At 49.4% G+C, this 26,010-nt stretch overlaps 1 protein-coding gene across 7 annotated transcripts in view; it reads right to left on the bottom strand.

Moving 5' to 3' along the window:
• Positions 1–26,010, bottom strand: part of LOC148017461 (uncharacterized) — a 182,471-nt gene that overhangs the window by 93,884 nt on the left and 62,577 nt on the right. For 5 of the 7 annotated variants that reach the window (XM_087662460.1, XM_087662459.1, XM_087662461.1 and 2 more), the window contains one exon: positions 10,506–10,805. The exons of the other annotated variants lie outside the window; for them this stretch is intronic. In XM_087662460.1, the coding sequence (XP_087518586.1) occupies positions 10,506–10,805 (300 nt within the window). The remainder of the gene's footprint in view (positions 1–10,505; positions 10,806–26,010) is intronic. 7 annotated transcript variants of the gene reach the window in all.

Here is a 26,010-nt window from a genome sequence, read left to right as displayed (position 1 = left end):
ATCCCTAAGCATACATGCCCTATTCCTATTGCGGGAAGCCAGTCGAGGTTCCACCAAAACCTCCCCAAGGGTTCTCAAAACCATAGGGAGGAGTCTCCAGAGATATGCAAGAAAATCAACCACCTCTACCCAAATTGGGCATGCCTGTCTTAGCACCTCTTGAAACTCGACCATGGGCCTCCAAGGGACCACATGAACTAGCTGCCCATCCATAAACAAAGGAATGTGTTGCATAATAAGAGCCCGTATTTCCGCGAAACGAAAAAGAACCTCAAAGAACCCCTTCGGTCCATCATAAATCTCTTCCACCAGAGGGACCTGCATACGCCCTGAAGCATCATTTGAGCACTGTTCAAAACTGACAAGCATGGACTGCAGCCAAGCAAGAATTCTAATGATCAAAGGACTCCTTACAGTAAAGTAAAAGATGGCTGTCCTCTCATGGAAAGCAGTAGTCTGTTGTAAGATGAGGTTAGTTCACATGACTGCAACTACTTGATAATGTTTGCAGTTTTGGCTTGTTTCTAAGTACGTTCTCTGGCGTTCCAAGTTCTCTAACAACAGTTGTGTTATATTAGTGGAGGGTTGGTGTTGTTGCTCACATGAAGAAGGCTGCTTCCAAATGAAGCATTAGAAGCCGAGCCTTTACCTAGCCCTGGCCGTCGCCCTGTCCTCGCCATTTGCCGCCTCCCCTGGCCATCGCGTGCCCATCTACTACCTCCCCTGGCCATCGCGTGCCCATCTGCCACCTACCCATCTACCGCCTGCCCTGTCCCTCCCCCTGCCTGCACTTCTGCTTGCCCCTGCCTGCGCCCCTGTCTGCACCTATACCCGACCTACTTTCCCCCGCCTACGGATCAGTGACGCGCCTGCCCCGGACCTTGGATGAAGGAAGGAAGAGGCTTAAAGAACCAAGAGGCCATGGCTTTGCTAATAACAAAGCTGAGATATTAAAGGAGGCTTTTAAAAACCCCCTACGCTGCCCCTGCCGCCTCCGCCCTGTAGCACAAGGTCCCGCCTGGCAAACCCACCATTCGTATTCCCCCACCCCCCCCCCCCCCCAAGTTTCTCCCTTCCTCTGCAGGAACTTCCCCCCACACCAGTAGGTAGGTCCTCAGCAGGGACGCGCAATGGAAACCTGTGGTCAAACACCAACGCATTCTGCGAGTGTCCCCCAATCAAACACTTTCCGTATCATCCTCTCTGAGGAACAGCTCTTAGCTGTCCGTGCCACAAAGCTGGAGTTGAAAAAAACAACAATCTTTGGTCAAGTCGTTAGACACTCCCTATCAAGGGCCCAGCTGCGGGATTGGCTCCACTCCATGCTGTGCATTGGCATAGCGCAGATCGCGAAGGCAGTCCTCATGGGCCAAGGGATCTTCATGGTCCAACTCACCTCTGCGGACGCAGCTCGTGAGTTAGTGGAGAGCTCACCCTATGCCTCCATGAAGGGGGTCATTTACATGGTTCCTTGGTATAGCGACTTCACAATGGAGACATTTGCACTCCATAATAGATTTCTCAAAGATCCACTCACTTTAATTTTCCAATCACTGCCTGGTTCTCCTGACACTTGACACCCCACCATCTGCCCTAGACACACGATCCCCGACTCGATCTATAGGAGGGAGGAGGTGACAAGATAGATAGAGCAGGTTTGGACCAAGGAGTGGAGCATGAGGGACCGGATCCCAGAGGAGGTTGCAAAGGCCCTAGCCAAGTCGAGTAGAATCTGCCAAGAGGCAGTCATATAGGTCAGGCAACAGAGCTGGGAGGAGGAGAGAGTACTCCAGCAGGACCTTGCAACCATGCAGAGATTATTATAGGAGGCACCAAGGGATCCCACCCTCGAGGCACACGAGGTGCGTGCACAAGAAACCATTGCTGGCCTAGAGGACAAGTGCTCGGAGTTCTCTTTCTGCATCTCAGCAACTTTCTGGGCGCGGAAGGGAGATACGATATGCAGGGAGTTCTTCCAGGTGCACCAGCCTCGCTCCTCACGAGAGCAGATACGCAGCCTTCGAGATCAGTATGGGAGGACTCGTTCTAGCCCAGACGAGGTGATGGAGATCGCCACCAACAACTATAGTTGCCTATTCCAGTAGGAGACAGCCTCAGTTAGAGGGCAGTGATGTAGACAACAGGTTTGGGATCACATCCCTCCCTCGTCTTAGAGGAGATGGGACGCTCCCTCCTAGCCCCCTTCACAGAGAAGCAACTAGAGGAGGCTTTCCATACACACGACAAGCAGAAATTCTTAGGAGAGGATGGCCTCTCTAAGGCCTTCTTCACTACATACTAGGAAGTGGTGAAGGACCCCGTACTGATGGCCTTCCAGGAGATCTTCACTTTAGAACAGATGCTAGGGAGTCTTTCGGCAGGCCTTATCAGTCTTCTCCCCAAAGGGAGAGACCGGTTGGAGCTTTCCCAGTGGAGACCGATCACATTCTTGTCAGTGGCCTATAAGGCACTGGCAAAGATGATTGCTAGGCGACTATGCCTCGTGCTTCCAAACATCATCCATGTGACACAGACAGGATTTGTCTAGGACAGGAGCATCCTGGACAATGTATTTACCTTTTTTGAGGTGACAGAGTGGGCTCAACACAGTGGGCAAAGACAAGCCGTACTACTCTTGGATTTTGAGAAAGATTATGACATGGTGGACTGGGACTTCCTAGAGGGCACCATGGTGAGGCTGGGTTTCCCCCAGGCTTGGATTCCCGGGGTCTCCACACTTTACAGATCAGCCACCAACAAGGCTCTCATAGGTGGTAGGCGTGGGGAGGAGTTTCGGCTGGAGAGATCGGTACGGCAAGGCTGCCCCCTGGCCCCGTATCTCTTCCTACTCTATGTAGAGGCGATGTCCCATTTCCTCAAGTAGCCTCCGACTTCCAATGAGAGACAAGACTGAGTTGTTAGACTCAAAGTATGCAGATGGCACAGCACTCTACATACAGGATGATGGGTTGATGTTGTAGAGAGTGAGGCTGGCTCTTGAGGTGTTCTATCTTGCAGCGGGAGCAAAAATCAACTAGCGAAAGTCGGTTGGTTTCCTCACAGACCTCGACTCTAGTATGGAGGGGGCGTCCACCTGGGATTTAGATGGGTGAGCATAGGGCAGACCATCCGATACCTAGGGTTCCAAGTGGGACTCGACATCACCCCAACCCATCAGTTTCTTCCTTTCCTTGATTCCATTCGGAGGAAGTTGACCTACTGGAGCACAGCTCGCCTCTCACTAGCCAGCCGAGCGCCCTGGTGGTTAACCAGGCCCTCCTAGCGACGGCCTGGTATATCACCTCGTGTTGGTGCTTCTCCTCATCCTGCATAGTGCAGCTTCGCCACCTAGTGCGGAACTTCCTTTGGTCAGGGTCAGATGGCTCCACAGATTCCAAGGCCAAGGTGGTGTGGGCGACCATCATACGGCATCGGTCAGAGGGAGGGCTTGGGATCATAGACCCAGAGTATCAGAGTATGGCCCTCTTGGGCAAGCTAGTTGTCCGCGGCCTCACACCAAGCAGGCACACCTGGAAGGTTTTATTGCAAGAGGGTCTTCAGGATTGTAGACCGAGGCTTGCCAGTGAGTGGAGGCTGCCCCTGAGATGGATTGTGATGACACCCCCTGGAGCCGTCATGGGGTAGGCAACACCCACCCCGTGGAGCCCGCCTCATGAGGGATCACTCTCTAATCAACGGCCCCACAGTTGTGCAGAAGCATTTTTCAACACGACACGGAACGCGGAACGTAACGCGTCATGGGCAACGGAAGGTAACACGACACGGAATCAAGGTAACGCGATATGTATATTATGAGGTGCAACGGAGGCAGGAGAATAATTACAAGAAAGCCGAAAGACTTGAGGGACGAGAAATCACGTGTAGAGAGTGGACGCTATCAACATGCATACTACGACGCCATCACATGGGTGAGGAGACTACGGTGGCATTTCTGGTGGCGCATAAAGCACCCAATAAAGGGGGGGTAGCCATTCCTTTATACTCGTGGCGACGCGAGTTTCCAGCACTCGTCATGGTGCCTTCAGCGCCAAGTAACCGAGAACTAGCCGTTCTTTTATACTCGTGGCGATGCGAGTTTGCAGCCCTTGTAATGACGCCTACAGCGCCAAGTGAAAGGGACCTAGCCGTTCCTTTATACTCATGGCGACGCGAGTTTGCAACCCTTGTAATGACGCAAAAAGCGCCAAGTGAAAGGGAACTAGCCGTACTCGTGGCGACGCGAGTTTTGGACTGCTCTTCTAGCAGCTTGCAAATAAGCCATTCGTTTATACTCCTGCCGACGGGAGTTCTTTATCCTTCGCATGTGCACTCTGTTCAAGTACCATATAGTAACAGGATAAATGGCCTTTCTTTTAGGCTCCTAGCACAAGGAGCGTGGTATATCTTCAGGGTAAACCTGACAATCGCCCGTTTCTTTATTCTCCCGCAGCAAGGAGTCTTCGACAAAAAGTTTACCCAAGTTGGCCGTTTCTTTATCCTCCTGGCACAGGGAATCTTCAACATAATGTGAAGCAAGGTTGTCTGTTTCTTTATCCTCCTAGCACAGGGAGTCTTCAACATAATGTGAAGCAAAGTTGTATGTTTCTTTATACTCCTGGCACAGGGTGTCTTCAAAAGAATCAAACTTACACATAGCCATTCGTTTATCCTCCTGGCTGAAGGAGTCTTGACCCATCATAACATTCTTTCTTGCCATTATTTTATTCTCCTGGCTCAAGGAGTCTTTGAAAAGATTATCAATACGCATAGCCATTCGTTTACCCTCCCGGTGCAAGGAGCCTTCGAAAAGATGATCACTAAGCATAGCCATTCCTTTATCCTCCCGGTGCAAGGAGTCTTCAATTTGAAGTGTGGCCATTCGTTTATCCTCCTGGCACAAGGAGCCTTCGAAAAGATTATCAATAAGCATAGCCATTCGTTTGTCCTCTCGGCGCAAGGAGCCTTCAATATGAAGTGTGGCCATTCGTTTGTCCTCCTAGCGCAAGGAGCCTTCGAAAAGATTATCAATAAGCATAGCCATTCTTTTATCCTCCCGACGCAAGGAGTCTTCAATATGAAGTGTGGCCATTCGTTTATCCTCCTGGCGCAAGGAGCCTTCGAAAAGATTATCAATAAGCATAGCCATTCCTTTACCCTCCCGGCGCAAGGAGCCTTTGAAAAAATCATCAATAAGCATAGCCATTCCTTTATCCTCCCGGCGCAAGGAGTGTTCAACACAAACTGTCGCCGTTTGTTTATCCTCCGGGCACAAGGAGTCTTCAGCATAAACTGTCGCCGTTCATTTATCCTCCCGGCACAAGGAGTCTTCAACATAAACTATCGCCGTTCGTTTATCCTCCCGGAAAAAGGAGTCTTCAACACAAGATGTCGCCGTTCGTTTATCCTCTCGGCACAAGGAGTCTTCAACATAAACTATCGTCATTCATTTATCCTCCCGGCACAAGGAGTCTTCCACATAAACTATTGCCGTTCGTTTATCCTCCCGGCAAAAGGAGTCTTCAACACTGCCATTATCTGAATGTAACAACTCAGATTCTGACTCATACTCGTCAAACACGACCATGACCTCCGGCAACTTAACGATACCATAGGGAGGGTCACCAACCCGCGAGCTCGCACCCGGCTCCGTCTGGCCCCTTTTTCCCTTGAGGGCTTTACCCCATCGCAGCATAACCTGGTCCATGTCAGTCTTCTTCGAGACGCTACAGACCAACTTTGCATGTTCAGCACCAAATAACTGATCTTCAATACAAGATGTGTCCGTTCATTTATCCTCCCGGCACCAAGAGTCTTCAATACTGGATGTGTCCGTTCATTTATCCTCCCGGTACCAGGAGTCTTCAATACTATCATCATCTGAATGTGGGGAATCGGTTTCTGACTTATCCTCTCCAGACACGACATGGCCTCCGGCAGCTTTATGGGAGGGTCACCAACCCGTGAGCTTGAACCCGGCTCCGTCTGGCCCCTTGTTCCCTTCAAGGTCTCAATCCATCCGAGCATAACCTTTGCCATGTCGTTCTTTTGCGAGGCAGTCCAGACCGCTCTCCCATGCTCAACATCCTCTTTCTGATCTTTCCCTGACTCATCTTCCTCTACTGTAAGATCTGCATTCTGCTCTACTTTTCCTTCATCTTCTTCTTCTTCTTCTTCTTCTAAACTGGAATCCGAAGAGTCATCTTCATCTGTTTCTGACTCCGCAGACTCGACTTCCTTATTCTCTCCTTTTACTGCTTCTGCAGGTTTTTCATCAATAAAAGGCTCCGCAGAGTCATCTTCATTAGCACTCGACTCCGAAGAGTCATAACTGTAATCACTGGAACTATAGTCGCTTGAGCTCGAACTCGGCTCTCGGCGACATTGCTTAGCTTCATCCTAAATTCTGGCCATTCATTTATCCTCCCGGCTCCAGGAGTCTTCACTACATGATCTGGCCGTTCGTTTATCCTACCGGCTCAAGGAGTCTTCAGATATGTCATCGTGGAATATGGCCATTCGTTTATCCTCCCGGCTCCAGGAGTCTTCATTGCAAGATATGGCCGTTTGTTTATCTGCCCGGCTCCAGGAGTCCTCAATACATGCTCTGGCCGTTCGTTTATCCTCCCGGCTCCAGGAGTCTTCATATGGAAACTGGTCATGCGAGTTCGAACTCGACTCCATGCCATAGGGGGGCTCAACTGCTTAGGACTGGGCTAAAATTGCCCCATGCACGATATTGCATTCTTCATATAGAAACTGGTCATGCGAGTTCGCATTCGACTCCATGCCATAGGGGGGGTCAACTGCTTGGGATTGGGCTATAATTGCCTCATCCACGATATTGCATTCTTCCAGTATCACACCATCTGATAATAGATGCGACTCTGAGGTCGTCTTTTCTTCAGCACAGTCTTCTATCAAGACGTCATGAAACAAATAACTAGGCCCACCGGCCACTGGTAAGCACACTGGAGCTTGTATGGCCACGGTTTCCTTTATACTCACCCATGCCGCCACGAGTTCTTCAACCTGCTCTTCTGTATCTGAATCCGACCCAGAGGTCGCCTGCCACTCTTCATACTCTTCAATAAGCACTCCGTCTACCATGTAACTAGGCGCACTGGCCCCTAGTATGCATATTGGAGGCTCCTTGGCCACAGTTTCATTTATACTCGTCCGTGCCGTTACGAGTTCTTCATTCTGATCATCTGCATATGGCCCATTGGCCCATTCTAATTCTGCTTCATTATCATCCTGCTAACCTTTGTCATCTGCTTCTGTACATGTTGAATCAGTGCTGCCAAGCTGTAGTTGGACAGACTCCTGATATTGTCTGTTGTGCGCTGCCAGCGCTTGCTTCATTCGGACTACCATCTGTGGTAGCATTCTTTGTTGCTCAGGAGTCAATTGCCCCGTTGATATCATCTGTTCATCCATGCTATGCGGCATTCTGTTGCAGACAAAAATTCTTGATCATTCAATAGATCATCTGCACCGCTTTCATTTTCTGATTCATAATCACTATCTGAATTGTGCATATCAGCACACTGACTTTCTGACTCACTTTCTGTCTCATATTCACTGTCTGAATTGTGCATATCAGCACACTGTGTAGGTTGACATGCGGGGGGTGTCTTTGTTGGAACTAAATCATCTGGCATACCCCCTTGCGTGATGATTTCACCATACTGTTTTACCATATCTATATGCAATTGGCGCTCCACACGCACCAAATCAAAGGCTAACCTTTTCTTGTGGGTTTCAGACCACTCGGCTATGTCGTCATTGACTACTCGAAGACACGTTTTTGTTAGAAGTTGTGTCCTTGACGAGCTTCAATCTGCCTTCAAAATCTTTTTTCTTCTTTCTTTGACAGAAAATGGCCGCTTTGCAGCCATTGTATTTTAGTTGTCCAGAGGATTCGTTTTTCATCCTCATTTTTGAGCCAATGAGTCAAAATCTTGTATTTTTCAGCATAAAAATCTTCAATTTGCTGCTTTTCGGCCTCATTTTGGGCCCTATCCACTCTTTTGTGCTCATTTTCCATTTTTCCAGCACCTTTCTTCTTTTTACCCATCGTACTTTGACCAAGCTCACTCACTCGGGGGTCATTGCACACCTGCCGAGGAGTTTGCTCTGATACCAAGTGTGACGACACTCCCCTGGAACCGTCATGGGGTAGGCAAAACCCACCCCGTGGAGCCCACCTCATGAGGGATCACCCTCTAATCAGCGGCCCCACAGTTGTGCGGAAGCGTTTTTCAACACGACACGGAACGTGGAACGTAACGCGTCATGGGCAATGGAAGGTAACATGTAACGGGCAAGGTAACATGACACGGAATCAAGGTAACGCGATATGTATATTATGAGGTGCAACGGAGGCACGAGAATAATTACAAGAAAGCCAAAAGGCTTGAGGGACGAGAAATCATGTGTAGAGGGTGGACGCTATCAACGTGCATACCACGACGCCATCACGTGGGTGAGGGAGACTACTACCCTTATATGGATCTTCACATCAGCCCACATCACCCCCCCCCCTAGATCACCTTTCCTACACAGCTTACTCCTCATGTGGCAGGGCCTCCGTAAGGCCCTAATCCAAAGCTCCCCAAGCTGCCAAGAGGAGATAAACCATCAGCCAGTGATCTGGAACCCCTAGGTCAAAGATTGGGAAGGGGCACAGATTGGCGAGCGCCCCCACATACAATGCGCTGGTTAGGAGGCCGGCCCAGCTCATACCATCAGGACATGGCGGCAGGTGTACATGATAGCGGACGAGGAGGTGCTGCAACGAGTATCAGGCTGGCAGAGAGGAGTGGAGTTGAGGAGAAGGGAGATAGACACAACAATACCTGTGGAGTGGCTTGCTTCCCCAATACGAGTGCCAATAAAGCCCAGGGAGGTATGGGCCGCTAGGTTTTCACCAGCAAGCATCCCCCTACAGGTGGCAGGTAGAGTGGGCGGCACCCCACAAGGGACTTTCTTCACCGTTCAGGAGAGGGGGCGTCTGGCCCTTGACAGAGGGCAACAGGATGAGGGAATAGCTGTCCTTTCGTGAAGGAGGATTCAGGTGGTGGGCCTTCAGGGGAAGACATGGCGACAAGACCCCCTATGTTTTCTAGGAGCTCAAGGAGTGGTGCCTTTGGATCTGGAAGGGCAGACCACTTGATGAGCTGGAGTGGGATCCAGGAAAGTGGCTATGGCCGGCCACTGCAGTAGCCAAGAAGCCACCGAGGTTCCTAGAGTACACTGCTAGGATTGGCAAACACGTGCTGATGCAAGAGGATATGGATTGGGCACCTTCACGTGGCAGGCACTGGGCGGAGCACAGCATCATGGAGCCGTTCCGACGGACCTTCTGGTGCCGCCTATGGGATAGCCGGAGGCCGAGGAGGGTATCGTATTTCTTATGGCTGGTGGCACATGGAGGCTTGGCAATGGGAAGTTGGCTTGCCCAAATGCAGAAGAAGGGAGGTTATAAGCACTGCACCAGAGATAGACGAACGCTACATCTATCGATGCATGGTATATTATGATATACAAGGAAAATACCAGTGTCTATTTCGAGAGGGTTTTGGACCCTTTAGACGAATCAAGCAATTTGAGGATCAAAGATGCTTGGGTTTTTTCCTCTTGGAGCTCCAGAGGCACAAAGTATCTATTCTACGGAGTAGGATGCCTCCACAGCTCAGCTCACATAGATAGAGTGGTCACTGACTTTTCCACTGCTACATGACCGAGTATGGCATATACCACTACTATTGCCACACAGCCTACAAGAGTACATCATCATTGAACCTCATTTTTTGTAGGTTTCCCTTTTGATAGAGCAATGGTACTCAGCCGGTCTAGGTGCCAACGTCCATGGACAAAGGCACCATAGAAAAATTAGAGCCATCATTGATGGCCACGGCAATCAGATGTCGAGAAGCCTCAGCCATGCAGAAATACATTTCCTTAGAGGACAAGCATCTCATTGATGCAGAGTTTCCTTTTTCTATTTTAACTTTTAGATCATCAACAAATTTTTTTTTTATAGGACACTATTTCACTTTTCAGTCTTGTAGGCATGTTTTTCATCTTTTCTTGTTCCAAATGAGAAACACGTCATCATTGTATGTATTGATTTGATCTCATAGGCCAATATGGCCTTTTAGAGACATTAATATACTCTGGGGTGGGGGTGTGTGTGTGTGTGTGTGTGTGTGTGTGTGTGAAACAGATAGCTAACTAAAATAATTTCAAACTGTGGTAAGTATTCCCAACATACAACAACAAGCATGACTCCATCTTGGGGAATCTCTCTCTCTCTCTCTCTCTCTCTCTCTCTCTCTCTCTCTCTCTCTCTCTCTCAGTGAAACAGATCGCTAACTAAACTGATGTCAAACTATGATAAGCACCATGTTAGGGCTCATAGACTTCTGACTCAATTGTATGTACTGCTTTGATCACTATATTATTAGTTCGACTTTAGCACGTCAATAGAAAAACATTCTCACCTGCATTTCCCCAAGAATACCGTACAAAAGCGAGCTTTTTCCACTTCCAACAGGCCCGTGGATGGAAACCAGTTCACCCTTCCTTACATTTAAAGTAATCTGTTGAAGGATTCCTTGATCCTCTGAAAAAACATCACTTGGAATTTGTCTTGATTGGCATAGAAGATCCTCTCTTTGGAAACTCTCTTTTGATAATAAAATTGACTCTACAAACCCTCCATGCTTTCTTCTGTCTTTAATACTCCAGGAAAATGTACAATTCTTGGCTATCACAGCATTATCTGGACCATCACTGCACATCTAATTGCATAAAAGGAGTTATTGTTTCAAGCGTGCAAACTGTTATAGTTCTTCATTACAATATATATTGTATCATCAACAATCTCTCTTGCTATTTAAAAATCTGAGCATTTTAAAATGCAAACACAAAGCTTCCCCCTAAATGTAATAGAAAGAGGAGTGGTATATCCTGAAGATCAATGACCTGGCTACATCTCGCAGTCCATATGTACCAAGCTACAATGCTGGAAATCAGCTCCCATCTGTGACAATGTCCCTGAGTCCACTGTGTCTATGAGTAGTTTGGGGTAGGGATCCTGCTCAAATGCTGTCCAATGATGAGAAAAGAAATGCTCCCAAGTGTCCTCATATCCACATGTTGGACCTCTGTCTGTGACCCAAGCTATAGCCCCCCATGTCGCCACCATGGACTCTGCTGTACCATGGAATACTATCCTAAGAGCTCTCCTCAGAATCTCCTGGGATCTCGGACAGTCCCATAGGCAATGTCTCTGTGTCTCCTCTGGCTCACCACATCGCACGCATGCCACTAGGTCCCTGCCATATCCAAGCCAAGTGCCAACTGCTAAACTCCTATGGGCTAAAAGCCATAGAACGAGACATATCTTCTTGGGCCTGAAGCTGTCATGTAGCCGCCTCCGAAAGTCATATAGGAACTCATCTAAGACTCCCTCTCTATGCCAATGAGGGGTGGCTGCAGGCTGTGCTCTAATCTTGCTCATCTATACCCTCCATCCCAATCTAGTAGTGTAACCAAAGAAGGGGATGTCGGATGGCCTATCAAGGAAGGGATCCCTCCACACCCACTCTCCTAGATCCCACTGAAGTCTCTCTAGAGGCCTCCTCTGGTATGCCCAATATCTCCATCCATCTATAAGACAAGTGGTTGCGTCTGGGACTATGTGCCATTTTCTTTCAAACTGCGCCACTACTCTGATTCTCTGCCTAGAGCAGCCACTGAGTGCTGTAAGGTCAAGGTGCTCTCGCTAGAGGCGGCCATCCTCCTCAACTGTGAAAGTGAATGTCATGTCTCTGCTAGATGCAATGACTGCTAGAAGGATATCCCCTCTAGAGAAAAGACCAATCCAAGTCTGAGAGGAAGCTGTTTCAGTTTGCCAATCTGGTGGAACCCCTTCCACCACGGCCTCAATCATAGCCCTAGCTCCCCTAAGACCATGTAATCTCTGCCTTTGGGTCTCGTGTGGTATCTCCTGAAATGCAAACCACTCCCCCACTGATGTAGCGACCTGTAAAGAGAATCTCCCCCATGATAAGTGTGTCCACTGCCCAATGGTGTGGCTTGACTCTGATCTCAAATAATGATTAAAGAGAAGAGGCTATCTCCTCTTCTCTTCAATAGTAGTCTGGGGGAGCTAGTGGAGCCCTGGAGATATAGATCTCCAAGCTCTAATAATGGCCGCTGCAAATCTGACCTCGAAGCTCCTCCATAAATCTCAAGTGCTGATCTCCTGAAATATCCAGTGAATGTTGGGCTGCCATGGTCCTCCATGTGTAGGCGTCAAGTCCTCTAGCATCCACATCAGGAGTTTCTTCCAAGGCTCCTCACCAGGAAGCAGACCCCTAACAATGAGCTTGACCAATAAGGTTTTGCTCTGACTATCTGGGTCTATGATTCCCAATCCTCCTCTAGATCTAGGTTGTATGATGACATCCCGAGCCACCTTTGCTGTGGCTGGACTCCCATCTCCTCTTGACCAAATGAAGTTCTTGACAAGGCATTTCACCTGGCCGATACACGACCTAGAGAAAGCCCAACAAGAAGTGATGTACCACATGGTCGCCAGAAGAACTTAGTTGGCAACCACTACTCTTCCTGCCAATGAGAGTCTCGCTGAGCTCCAATACAAAAGCTTTTGTCTGATGCTCAAAAGGAGGGGTGCCAGCTGTGCTGCTCTGAGGTAATGTCAATCCCCACATGGCATCCGAGATATCTCACAACGGTCCCATGGGGAACCCATGTGAAATCCTCATGTGTTCACCACTCTGTCTGTCTAGTGTTGCATACCCAAAATCCATAGGATTTGTGCCAATTAATTAGTGCTCCTAATGCTCTGCAAAATGTCTCCATGGATGTTACAAAGGCTCTGAAGTTGCCCTCATTCCCATCCAAGTAAACTGTTGTATCATCAGCAAACTCCACATCAAGGAGCTCCTCAAATTCAAGGATGGGTAGACTGATGCCTCTAATTCTTGTAGATCTGTCTCTCAAGAAGAAACTCATGGCCTCTACTACAAATAGAAACAAGAACGGAGCAAGTGGACATTCCCTTCTAACTGATCTATGGATGCTGAAGCTATCTCCTCTTGCCCCTCTAGTCATGACCTGGCTATGTGCTGAAGAATAGAGAGTCACTACACCCTTGACCCATTGCTCTGGAAAGCCCATCCTCAGCATTGTGCCCTTCAGGAACTCCCATTCCACACGATCATATGCCTTCTCAAAGTCGAGAAGGAGCACAATAAGGTCTTGCCTCCTAGATCTAGCCAAGGCTATGGTCTCCTAGAAGGTGAAGATGTTGTCCAAGATGTTGCACTCTCGGACGAAGCCTCTCTGAGTGGGGTGTATAATATCTAACATCAATGGTGCCAACCTGAGACTAATCACCTTTGCGAGGACCTTATAAGCAGCTACAAGCAAGGTGATTGGTCTCCACTGTGTGATCTCCAATCTATCTCCACTTCCTTTCGAGATAAGATGAATCAGCCCCTCAGAGAGTCTCTCTAGCATAGTCCCTGATGCCATAATCTCCTGAAAGGCTGAGTGAAGGCCTTTTATTATAAGATCCCAGTAGCTCACAAAGAAGGATTTATCTAGTCCATCTTCCCTCGGCCACTTGCCTGAGTGTAGTGCCCGAAGTGCTTCCTCCAACTCCTCCTCTGTAAATTGGGCCATCAGATGTCTACTCATCTTGTCGCTAACCACCCTCAGCATGCTCTGCTAAACTGCTTCTCTATCTCTCTCATATCCAAGGGGTCTAGTGGTGAATCCTAGTAGGGATGATAGTACTGTGTGGCCACCTTTCTCGCCTCTAGGGGGCTCTGTGCAATGGATCCATCAGCTCTCCTGAGTCTCCGAACACCCTATCTAGAGTGTTTAGGCCCTATGGTGCGGAAAAAATCCCTATTAACCCTGTCCCCAGACTGAGTCCAAAAAGAGGCTCTTGCGTAAAATATGTACTCCGATCTAGCTTCCTTCATGGAGTCAATCTCTGCCTTGGCAGTATGCATGCTCTCAACTATCCATCTGCATCCTGGTCATCTCTCCTCCTCCCTTTGTAAGGAAACCAATGATGCCCTAGCAGCTCTTTCCTTCTCTAGAAGGCTCTATCTCCTCCTTGTGGCCTCCTCTCTCAAGAGGGAACTAATCTCCTGTAGGCTCTCATCCAAGTCACTAGTTGCCCGTCCAAATAAGAAGGGTCTAGATCTCCAACACTGTGTGACTATGTCTCTAAGATCATCCTCATAAAACAAGTGCTATGGAATCCTGTCACTGGAATGGGGTCCCCCTACTGTCTCAAAAAGAAGTATCTCAATTGGTGAGTGGTCCGAGAGGGTCGTGCTAGGTATGGTGCCTGTAAGGCCTCCTCTGTCAGAGGCCCAGTCATCCACATAAAATCGATCAATCCTGGAGAAATTCCCGGCTCCTATCACCCTATCTCTCCTACAGAACTGAAGTGAGTCTATGGTCCTGCCAAACTCTGTCGTGAACCATGGGTCCTAGCCTCTAATGTGGAATAAGAACTCCTCCCAAGCAGCCTGTCTCCTCCCCTAATGATTTCTGTGCATCTGGCTCTCCTGTCCTGGAGAGCCTCCACCATGTTAAAGTCACCCCCTACCACCCAATGATCAACCTATGATAGAGACTACTGACTGAGGGTGGTCCAAAACTATCTCCTGACTTGTTGGCCATTTGGGGCGTAAATGGCCAACAAACCAATGAGTGCCTCCTCTACTCTCACCAAGACCCACATGGCTCTCCCTGGAATGAGAATACCCTAGCCCTGTACCAATTGAGTCCACTGCTTCCCAACACATATGCATACTCCAACCTGTATCTCAGCAGCACTTACAACTGCTGCCCAGTAAGCGTGACTCTGACCTGGCAGTAGCTTCCCGCAACATTGAGATATCCTGTTTCCCAAAAGATGGTGCTCCTGTAACATAAGAAAATCAATCGATTCTCCTACTAGAGCTCTGTGCAAATCCTGTCGCACGAGGCTCCCGCCTTGCCTAAAGTGACGACCTACGACACCTCGTACATTCCTTGAGAGTATCCTCATGGAGTGTGTCTCAACCTCTAGGACCTCTGGCTCTAGGGCATCCAAACGAGCGTCTATGGGAGCACTGGGGGGTTGCAATGGCTCTGCATGGGCTGAGGCCTGAGGTCCCTGATCACTCTCCACCGTCCCGGCTCTAGGCCCTCCTGCCCCTGCCTCTCAGCAGCGCGCTCTCTTCGTTGGCGTTGTCTCCTCCTTTGTCTAGCCTTGCCCCGTCTCTAGCGCTTTGCATCACTCCTCTGACACATCTCGGGTCTACCACCTCCCTCATCCTTGAAGGAGGTCTGGCATCAGTGTACCAGGCATTCAAATGTGAGATGTCCAATCATCCTGAGTGCAAAGACTCTCTCTCTCTCTCTCTCTCTCTCTCTTTCTTTTTTTTTCGTAAAAGGTAATTGTATTAATTACGAAAAAAATACAAGATTACTTGATTACAAGATACATGATGACACTAAGCCATCATGTGAAGAGGTTCTCTCTCTCTCTCTCTCTCTCTCTCTCTCTCTCTCTCTCTCTCTCTCTCTTTTTCGTAAAAGGTAATTGTATTAATTACGAAGAAAGTACAAGATTACATGATTACACGAGTACAAGAGGCACAAGGGCCATAGGCCAACATGTGGGAAATCCCCGGACTAGGGTACTAAAAAGTTACACCAATCATGGCAAGGACCCAGAGGCAATTGCCAAATGCCAAGAATACAAATCCTCCCGAGGGAGCAAGTCAGAGTGCCTGATGAGATCTAGCTGCCAATGCAAGAGCCCTTTAAGCCTTGCAATATGTCGCGGTACATTAGAGGCCGAATCAAAGAGAAAAGCATTTCGGGTGGTCCAAATGTGCCAGCATCCCCAGTATCTGAAAAAATGGAATAAGATCTTCATATGTAACGGTGGTGGTGTGGGATACTTCGGGCGCACAAAAACCCAATCGAAGGGAGTCAGTGAAGACCCCACCACCGCGTGCCAGATTCGTGACAAGAGTGACCAGATATTCTTGGCGAGCGGGCAAGAAAGAAAACGATGTCGGGCCGATTCCGCCGAAGTGGTGCAGAAGAAGCAAGTGCCATTCGAGATTCGACGCTTGGAAAGGGCCGAAGCAAGAGGAAGACCACCAATCATTACCCGCCACAGAAAGACCTTGCATTTGAAAGGTGTCTTGTTCTGCCATCCCTCCATCAGCGTTGCCTGCCACCATGACAGTGATTTCCGCAGGCCCCAAACAGCATTAACTTTCACGCCCAACCATTGGTGATCTTTAATGAGAATATGATACACCTGATTAGTAGAGGCCTTTTCCAGACTCAACCGGCCTGCAAGGTCCCAGTCCTGCCAAGGGCGATCCATAGCTAGGGCAGGAAAGGGTTGCCTACCCTGAAGTTCCGAGGAAAGCTTCCCCCATAAATCATGGTATCCGCGCGGGATCCTGAAAAGTCTCCTAGCAGTCCGAAATGATGCAAGGACATTGCGAGTGGCAAGGGTAGCATCCGCAATCGAAGTCACACCCAAACGGGCCATGCGGTTAAATCTTGGTCTGAGCTGATGTTTATCTTCCCATGAAAGTAATGTGGATACCGCCAACAATTCCAGCTGAAAAGAATTTGTCTGCACGCGGTCCCCTAGAGGATGCCAACGGGCCTTTTGGAGCACCACTTTCCAAGAGCCGACCAAATGCACTAACAAAGAGGAAGAGGGACTGGAGAAACGAGCGTCAGCATTAAGGACATGCCACCATGAGGCTCGAAGCCGTGTGTTACCCTGGCGGAGGCCGCTGTCCTCAAGAAAATAACGGGCTATGATGGTCCACGGGTGATGATCCACACACATGGCACGAAACAGAGACCAACGAAGAGCCAGCATATGAGTTTCTGCATCCAAAATAGCTCCACCACCCATGCGCTTAGGGATACATGCATGTGACCATGAAATCCAGGAAATGCCTGCCTGCAGTGAATCTTTCTTCCATAGCATGAAACGAATGGGATGAGTAAGAGCCTTCAAAGTACTGGGCGTCCATGGCAGTAATGGCAGGAAATACGTCAGCATTGGTAGCATAATTGTCTGAGCCACTTTGAGGCGGACATGGAACGGCCAGGCTTGCGACTTCCAATACATAAACTTGGCGGCCAGTTTGTGTGAAATCCACTCCAGCAGGGCCTTTGGCCGTACATCCACCCCCAATGGGTATCCAAGATGCCTGACAATCGCGCCACGAGAAACCACCTGGCCCTACCAGCCTAATGACTCTAAATCAGGCTCCGTGCAACTGAGAATGGCTGACTTGAAGGCATTGATGCGAAGACCAGAAGCTTGACCAAAGAGCGTCCAAACATCTAATGCCTTGCGAATGTTATCCCTGTCCGCCTGCAAAATCATAAAGGAGTCATCAGCCAAGGATTGGCTAATGAAGTGCTGCCCCAAAGGAAGAGATAACCCTGCCAGCTGGGCAGAAGCCGCCATGGAGGATAACATTGAAAGGACCGGGTGAGTCGCCAAGGCAAAGAAGAGAGGACTCAAAGGGCAGCCTTGTCTGAGCGAGCGTGCAAGGAGAAATGGCTCTGTGACCCCACCATTAAGCATAACTCTTGAAGAAGCCTCACTACTAATGATGTAGATCAATCGGGACATGCGGATCCCAAAGCCCATAGCAGACAAGCTCTGCAAGGAAAGACCAGTCCACACAGTCAAACGCCTTTTCCAGGTCCAGTTGAATCAAGACCACTTGCTGATTGGAGTGCCTCGCATAATCAATAGCCATTCGCACATTCAAGATATTGTGCAAAATGTTGCGTCCCTTAATGAAACCATATTGGAGGGGGTGCACAAGAGCTGGAAGGTGCTTGTGAAGCCGATTTGCCAGCACTTTGGAAAAGATTTTATACATCACGCCCATCAACGAAATTGGTCTCCAGTGTTGCAGCTTTGACGGCGAAGGGACCTTGGGGATCAGTTTGATGAGGCCTTCTTTCCATGAAGAAGGCATGACCCCTGTTTCCCAAACCTACTGGAACATGACCACCAAAGGCTTTACCAACTGCGTGGCTGAGTGCTCAAAAAATTCATTAGTGAGACCATCCCAACCAGGACTTTTATCCTTAGGCAGGTGCAACAACACATCCATAACCTCCTCTTCGCAAATATCTTCCTCCAAAGAGGCTTGCATATCAAGCGGAACCTGCTGGTGGACCAGCTGATAGAAGACCGAGCGGGCATGCGTAACCTGGCTAGACGGCAAGGATGAAGAACCAAAAAGATCCATAAAATAATTTCTGCACATATTGATAATGGTCTGCGGATCAGTGACCATGCGACCTTCCGAGTCCTGAAGTCGAGTCATATTTTCGCGAGCCGGAGAAGCATGCAAGGCGCGAAAGAACTTATGAGACTGGCAGGCATTATCTTGCAATGTGTCAGTCAAGTTATGCAGCTTGGCCTGCTGATAAGATTTCAAGCTAAAGACTTGAATAAGATGGGCCAAACGCCGCTCCAGTGACAGCAGAAAATCATCATCTGGGGAATCCAGGAGCAAGGAGCGGACCAAGGCCAATAAGTCCTCTGTTGCAAGTCGACGGCGGCGACAAAGAGAGGCAGTGTGAATCCCATACTGCCGAGCAACCCGCTGCACATTAGAGAGCAGGCGTGCAAACGAAGCCAAGCCCTCAGAGGCGAAGTCCAGTAAGAACCTCTCAATCAGTTGCTGCATATAATCCTGAAAAATTGGATGCTTCAAATAAGAGGAGTTGAAGCGTAAAGGGAGCTTATCCAGGAACTGCATAAAAGGTGCAACAGATTGTGCCCGCATCTCAAGCTGGAGGGGAAAATGATCCGACAACGCATATTGCTGCAAGACCTTCATCTCCAGCATCTCGGGAAGAAAATCATCCCCCTGCATGATATACATTCTGTCCAATCGCGACCAAGTGGTTGCATATTGCGCAGAATGAAAAGTAAAACCTGAAACAGAAGGGTGAAGCCACGACCAAAGATCTTGCTTAAGTATGTGCAAAGCAAAGGAGTTCCACACCCGGCTTTCTGGCGTATCCATTACCGAATGCCCTGAGGTGGACTGCGAAGAGTCAACACACATATTGAAATCTCCCATCAAAAACCCTCTGCGGCCAAGTGCCATGGAGCCCTGCAAAGTCAACCATAGATCCCGTCGGGATGTGGGATCATTGGGAGCATAAAGCCCCAACAGCCATAAAATCTCACCTTCAAATAGGACTTCGATTACCAGAAAGCGGCCGTGCACATCATTTTTAACAAGAACAGGCTGGTATTTCTCATGAACAATCATCAACACGCCCGAATAATGCTTAGCATGTGTCCCTGCATAAAACAGACGAAATCCACGACAATCCACAACCTTTCCTGCCTCACCATGACTTTTGTGCTCCACTGCACATAATACATCCCACTGATTTTCATGCAAGACAGACCACATGGTATGCTGCTTATGGCGAGAGCAAATGCCTCGCACGTTCCACGTGGCAATCTTCATATATTTTCAAACAAAGGAAGTCAGGAACGAGGCGCCTGTTGCCTCGATTGCATCTTTTCCGCGAGGGCATCCAAGACACCCTCATCCAGAAAATCAGCCAATACTGCAAATGAATTCGGGCGACCTGCTTTAGAGGTAGAAGGGAAATCCACTACCTTGGGAGCAGGGCGGGGATAACGCCTATCCCAAGGAGTAATCACATTGCCTTTCGCATCAAACGCCAGCTTAGCAGGTGGGCCCTTGGGGCCCTCGGAATAGACTTTCCTTGAAGACGGATTGCGGGGGGCTGACGGGGCCATGGTACGCACAACCTGCTATGGGGTGACCATGTCTTTCCTGCGCGTGTACGTGCGCACGGAATCCGGGGAAACATGAGGCCCAGGATCTGCCAGGCCCGCGTCCAACTTTTTACCTTTTTTTTGTCGTGCCTCAATCCAATCAGAGCTAGGAGAATCCAAAGCTCGGACCTGTTGTTTACCTTTTTCCATGACAGTAGGGGGTTGAAGGGTCTCCTGTGTCTGGGCATCGAGCACCATGTCATCCTTGGGCTGCACAACCTGCGTCTCCTCAGAAGACAATTGCCGTTCCGAGCATTCAGCTACAAAATGCCCTAATTTACCACATGAAAAGCAGTGTCCGGCAAAATTGCCCCATTTCAGGCGAAAATGCAAAGGATGCATGCCAGCGCAATTGAGGCGAAGCCACGCAGGCCTTTTCCTGGCCGTATCCCATAGCATGCATAGACGGTTTCGGTTCATAGCCCTGAGGCTGGGGGGAACCAGCACTGTGCCCACAACCGCCATCGCATCTTTCAACAATGGCCAATATACCGCTGGACAATTTTCCACTTCCACCCACACCGGGCATTCGCGTTGAAGCAGACGCTGGAAGTCAGCCATAGGGCGCCATGGTACCACATGGACCAAGCGGCGGTCAAAGAATAGTGGCAACTTGGACAGTAGCTCAGCTCGATGCGATTCGGATTTCAACAGCACCTCATAAAAGCCGCGAGGGCCAAGGAAGATCTCCTCAACATACTCCCCTTGCAATAAGTGGTGCATCCACTGGCGAATATGTGAGAGCACTGGGATCCTGCCGGTGAAAAAAAGTATAACTGCACGGTCATAGAACACCGAGAAGGACCGCAAGACTGATTTTGGGTCCACTGTCGCTTCCAGCACATCATCCGCAGCCGCAGCAGAGAAAGTTTCATTATTATGCTGGACATAATCGCCAAGCAGAGTATTGGCAAAGTCCAGCAAATGCTCCCAGTCTATTTCCTGCGAATCCACAGGTTCGGAGGCAACCTGCGCATAGGAACGGTCCTGAGGACCCATTGGCTCGTCTGAAGTGTGCTTAGAGCGTTTGCCTGCCGGCGGCAGTTCAGAACCCGGAGGCGGCTCCTCCGTGCATGGCACCATATCCTCCAGCTCCTCGGTATCGGAATCAGGGCCAAGGGCTGCCACCGTCCGGTCGAGAAAATCCATATCCAGGCCAGCCATACCGCTGTCTTCTCTCTTTCGCTCGCTCCCTCACTGCAGCAGCAGGATGCACTGTCTACAGTCTCTGCTCTTCAATAATCTGCTGCCTCCTCGACACAGATCTGTCCTTGTAAAATGTCTATCTGCCTGTCCCTCTCTCTCTCTCTCTCTCTCTCTCTCTCTCTCTCTCTCTCTCTCTCTCTCTCTGCCAAGAACTCTCTCTCTCTCTCTCTCTGCCAATCGCTGCAGGAACAGGCGGCAGGCAGCTGAAAAGCGAAGGGGTGGCTCACAGGTCGCAGACCCCCAGGGGTACAGGCCTCTCTCTCTCTCTCTCCCTCTCTCTCCCTCTCTGTCTCTCTCTTTCCAGCCTGTGCACAGCAGCCTAGCAGATGCCAATCCCTGTCTGAAAGCTACTGTGCAGGAGCAGTCATCACTGTGGCTCGTGTCTGCTCCCCTGTTCTGCACGGGTCTGCCCTGATTTTCCTGACAGTGGTTTGCTGACGAACGTGCCGGTCTGAAGAAAGAGTGGCGCCTCTGGCTCGGTATCCTGCTGGTCGTTCAAAAAGTGCGGAACCCAGGGCAAGGCAATCGTGAAACGGCTCAGGTGGGGGGCGCCAGGCTGTCGCCCATGTGTTCCCTTGCTGAATGGCTGGCGGGCGCTGCTGCAACCCAGTCAGGCGACGAGGGGCAGGAGGACGGCGTCACCAGTCCCTGTGCAAACTGGGGGTCAACGGAGCTCCTCGCGACAGGGAAGAAGGCAACACGAAAGTCAGACAGGCCGCGTTAGGGCTAGACGCGCAGGCGACAGCATCTCCATCGTGTTCTCTCTCTCTCTCTCTCTCTCTCTCTCTCTCTCTCTCTCTCTCTCTCTCTCTCTCTCTGATTACAAGAGACACGAGGGCCCTAGGCCAACGTGTGGGAAATCCCCGTAGTAATGCACTAAAAAGGGTACACCAATCATGGCAACGACCCAGAGGCAAATGCCATATGCCAAGGATGCAAATCCTCCCGAGGGAGCAAGTCGGAGTGTCGGATGAGATCTAGCTGCCAATGCAAGAGCCCTTTAAGCCTGGCAATATGTCTCGGTACATTAGAGGCCGAATCAAAGAGAAAAGCATTGCGCGTGGTCCAAATGTGCCAGCATCCACAATATCTGAAAAAGTGAAATAAGATCTTCATATGCAACTGTGGCGGTGTGGGATACTTCGGGCACACAAAAACCCAGTCGAAAGGAGTTAGGGAGGACCCCACCACAGCGCGCCAAATTTGCGACAAGAGTGACCAGATATTCTTGGCGAGCGGGCAAGAAAGAAAACGATGTCGGGCCGATTCCGCCGTAGTGGTACAGAAGAAACAATTGCCATTCGAGATTTGACGCTTGGCAAGGGATGAGGCAAGAGGAAGACCACCAATCATTACCCACCAAAGAAAGACCTTGCATTTGAAAGGTGCCTTATTCAGCCAGCCCTCCATCAGGGTTGTCTACCACCATGACCGCGATTTCCGCAGTCCCCAAACAGTATTAGCTTTCTCACCCAACCATTGGTGATCTTGAATGAGAAGATGATACACCTGATTAGTAGAGGCCTTTTCCAGACTCAACCGGCCTGCAAGGTCCCAATCCTGCCAAGGGCGCTCCACAGCCAGGGCAGAAGGGTTGCCTACCCTGAAGCTCCGAGGAAAGCTTTCCCCATAAATCACGGTAGCCGCGTGGGATCTTGAAAAGTCTCCTAGCAGTCCGAAACGATACGAGGACATTGCGAGTGGCAAGGGTAGCATCCGCAACCGACGTCACACCTAAACGGGCCATGCGGTTAAATCTCGGTCTGAGCTGATGTTTATCTTCCCATGAAAGTAATCTCGATACTGTCAACAATTCCAGCTGAAAGGAGTTAGTCTGCAAGCAGTCCCCTACTGGGTGCCAACGGGCCTTTTGGAGCACCACTTTCCAAGAGCTGACCAAGTGCAGTAACAAAGAGGAAGAGGGACTGGAAAATCGAGAGTCAGCATTAAGGACATGCCACCAGGAGGCCCGAAGCCGTGTGTTACCATGGCGAAGCCCGCTGTCCTCGAGAAAATAACGGGCTATGATGGTCCACGGGTGATGATCCACACACATGGCACGAAAAAGGGACCAACGGAGAGCTAGCATATGAGTTTCTGCATCCAAAATAGCTCCACCACCCATGCGCTTAGGGGTACATGTATGTGACCATGAAATCCACGAAATGCCTGCCTGCAGTGAATCCTTCTTCCATAGCATGAAACGAATGGGATGAGTGAGAGCCTTCAAAGTAGTAGGCGTCCATGGCAACAATGGCAGGAAATACGTTAGCATTGGTAGCATAATTGTCTGAGCCACTTTGAGGCGGACATGGAATGGCCACGCTTGCGACTTCCAATACATAAACTTCGCCGCCAATTTTTGTGAAATCCACTCCAGCAGGTCCTTTGGCCGTACATCCACCCCCAATGGGTATCCAAGATGCTTGAGAATGGAGCCACGGGAAACCACCTAGCTTGCCAACCTAATGACTTTAAATCAGGCTCCGTGCAACTGAGAATGGCTGACTTAAAGGCATTGATGCGAAGACCAGAGGCCTAACCAAAGAGCGTCCAAACATCTAAGGCCTTTCGAATGTTGTCCCTGTCCGCCTGCAAAATCATAAAGGTGTCATCAGCCAAAGATTGGCTAATGAAGTGCTAGCCCAAAGGAAGAGACAACCCTTCCAGCTGAGCAGAAGCCGCCATGGAGGATAACATTGAAAGGACCGGGTGAGTTGCCAGGGCAAAGAAGAGAGGACTCAAAGGACAACCCTGTCTGACCGAGCGTGCAAGGACAAATGGCTCTGTAAGCCCACCATTGAGCATAACTCTGGAGGAAGCCGCAGCACTAATGGTGTAGATCAATCGGGACATCCGGGTACCAAAGCCCATAGCAGACATGAGATCTGCAATGAAAGACCAGTCCACATAATCAAACGCCTTTTCCAAGTCCAATTGAATCAATACCACTTCCTGACCGGAGTGCCGCGCATAGTCAATAGCCATTTGCACATTTAAGATATTATGCAGAATGTTGCGGCCCTTAATGAAACCATATTGGAGAGGATGCACAATAGCTGGAAGGTGCTTGTGAAGCCGATTCGCCAGCACTTTCGAGTAGATTTTATACATCGATCCCATCAAAGAGATTGGTCTCCAGTGTTGCAGCTTTGACGGCGAAGGGACCTTTGGAATCAGTTTGATAAGGCCTTCTTTCCATGAGGAGGGCATGACCCCTGTTTCCCAAACCTGCTGAAACATGACCACCAATGGCTTCACCAACTGCGTGGCCGAGTTCTAAAAGAATTCATTAGTGAGACCATCCTAGCCAAGACTTTTATCCTTAGGCAGGTGCAACAAAATATCCATAACCTCCTCCTCGCAAATATCTGCCTCCAAAGTGGCTTGCATATCAAATGGAACCTGCTGGCGGACTAGATGATAGAAGACCGAGCGGGCATGCGTAACCTGGCTAGAAGGCGAGGGAGAAGAACCAAGAAGTTCAATAAAATAATTTCTGCACATATTGACAATGGTCTGCGGATCAGTGACCATGCGACCTTCCAAATCTTGGAGTCTGGTCATATTTTCGCGAGCCGGAGACGCATGCAAGGCATGAAAGAACTTATGAGACTAGTAGGCACTATCTTGCAATGTGTCAGTCAAGTTATGCAGCTTGGCCTGCTGATAAGATTTCAACTAAAACACTTGAATAAGATGGGCCAAACGCCTCTCCAGTGACAGCAGAAAATCATCATCTGGGGAATCCACGAGCAAGGAACGGACCAAAGCCAGTAAGTCCTCTGCTGCATGTCGATGTCGGCGACAAAGCGAGGCATGATGGATCCCATACTGCCGAGCAACCCGCTACACATTAGAGAGCAGCCGTGCAAATGAAGGCAAGCCCTCAGAGGCGAAGTCCAATAAGAACCTCTCAATCAATTGCTGCATATAGCCCTGAAAAATTGAACGCTTCAAATAAGAGGAGTTGAAACATAAAGGGAGCCTATCCAGCAACTGCATAAAAGGTGCAATAGATTGTGCCCGCATCTCAAGCTGGAGGGGGAAATGGTCCGACAACGCATATTGCTGCAAGATCTTCATTTCCAACATCTCGGGAAGAAAATCATCCCCCTGCATGATATACATTCTGTCCAGCCGCGACCAAGTAGTTGCATATTGTGCGGAATGAAAAGTAAACCCTGAAAAATAAGAGTGAAGCCACGACCAAAGATCTTGCTTAAGTACGTGCAAAGCAAAGGAATTCCACACCCGGCTTTCCGGCGTATCCATTACCGAATGCCCTGAAGTGGACTGAGAAGAGTCAACACACATATTGAAATCTCCCATCAAAAACCCCCTTCGACCAAGTGACATGGAGCCCTGCAAAGTGGACCAAAGATCCCGTCGGGATGCGGGATCATTCGGAGAATAGAGGCCCAATAACCATAAAATCTCACCTTCAAATAAGACTTCGATTACCACAAAGCGGCCCTGCACATCATTTTTAACAAGGACAGGCTGGTATTTCTCATGGAAAATCATCAGCACGCCCGAATAGTGCGTAGCATGGGTCCCTGCATAAAACAGACGGAATCCATGACAATCCACAACTTTTCCTGCTTCACCGTGACTTTTGTGCTCAACTCCACACAATACATCCCACTGGTTCTCATGCAAGACAGTCCACATGGCATGTTGCTTATGGCAAGAGCAAATGCCTCGCACATTCCACGTGGCTATCTTCATATATCTTCAAAAAAGGAAGTCAGGAACGAGGCGCCTGTTGCCTCGATTTCACCTTTTCTACGAGAGCATCCAAGACACCCTCATCTAGAAAATCAGCCAATACTGCAAACGAATTCGGGCGACCTGCTTTAGAGGTA

Source organism: Lygodium microphyllum, chromosome 22 (genome assembly GCF_053477565.2).
Source record: "Lygodium microphyllum isolate KBCC chromosome 22, Lygodium_microphyllum_v1.1.10, whole genome shotgun sequence".
NCBI lineage: Eukaryota > Viridiplantae > Streptophyta > Polypodiopsida > Schizaeales > Lygodiaceae > Lygodium > Lygodium microphyllum.
The sequence above is the reverse complement of the archived record's forward strand: the minus strand, read 5'-3'. Positions and strand labels throughout refer to the sequence as shown.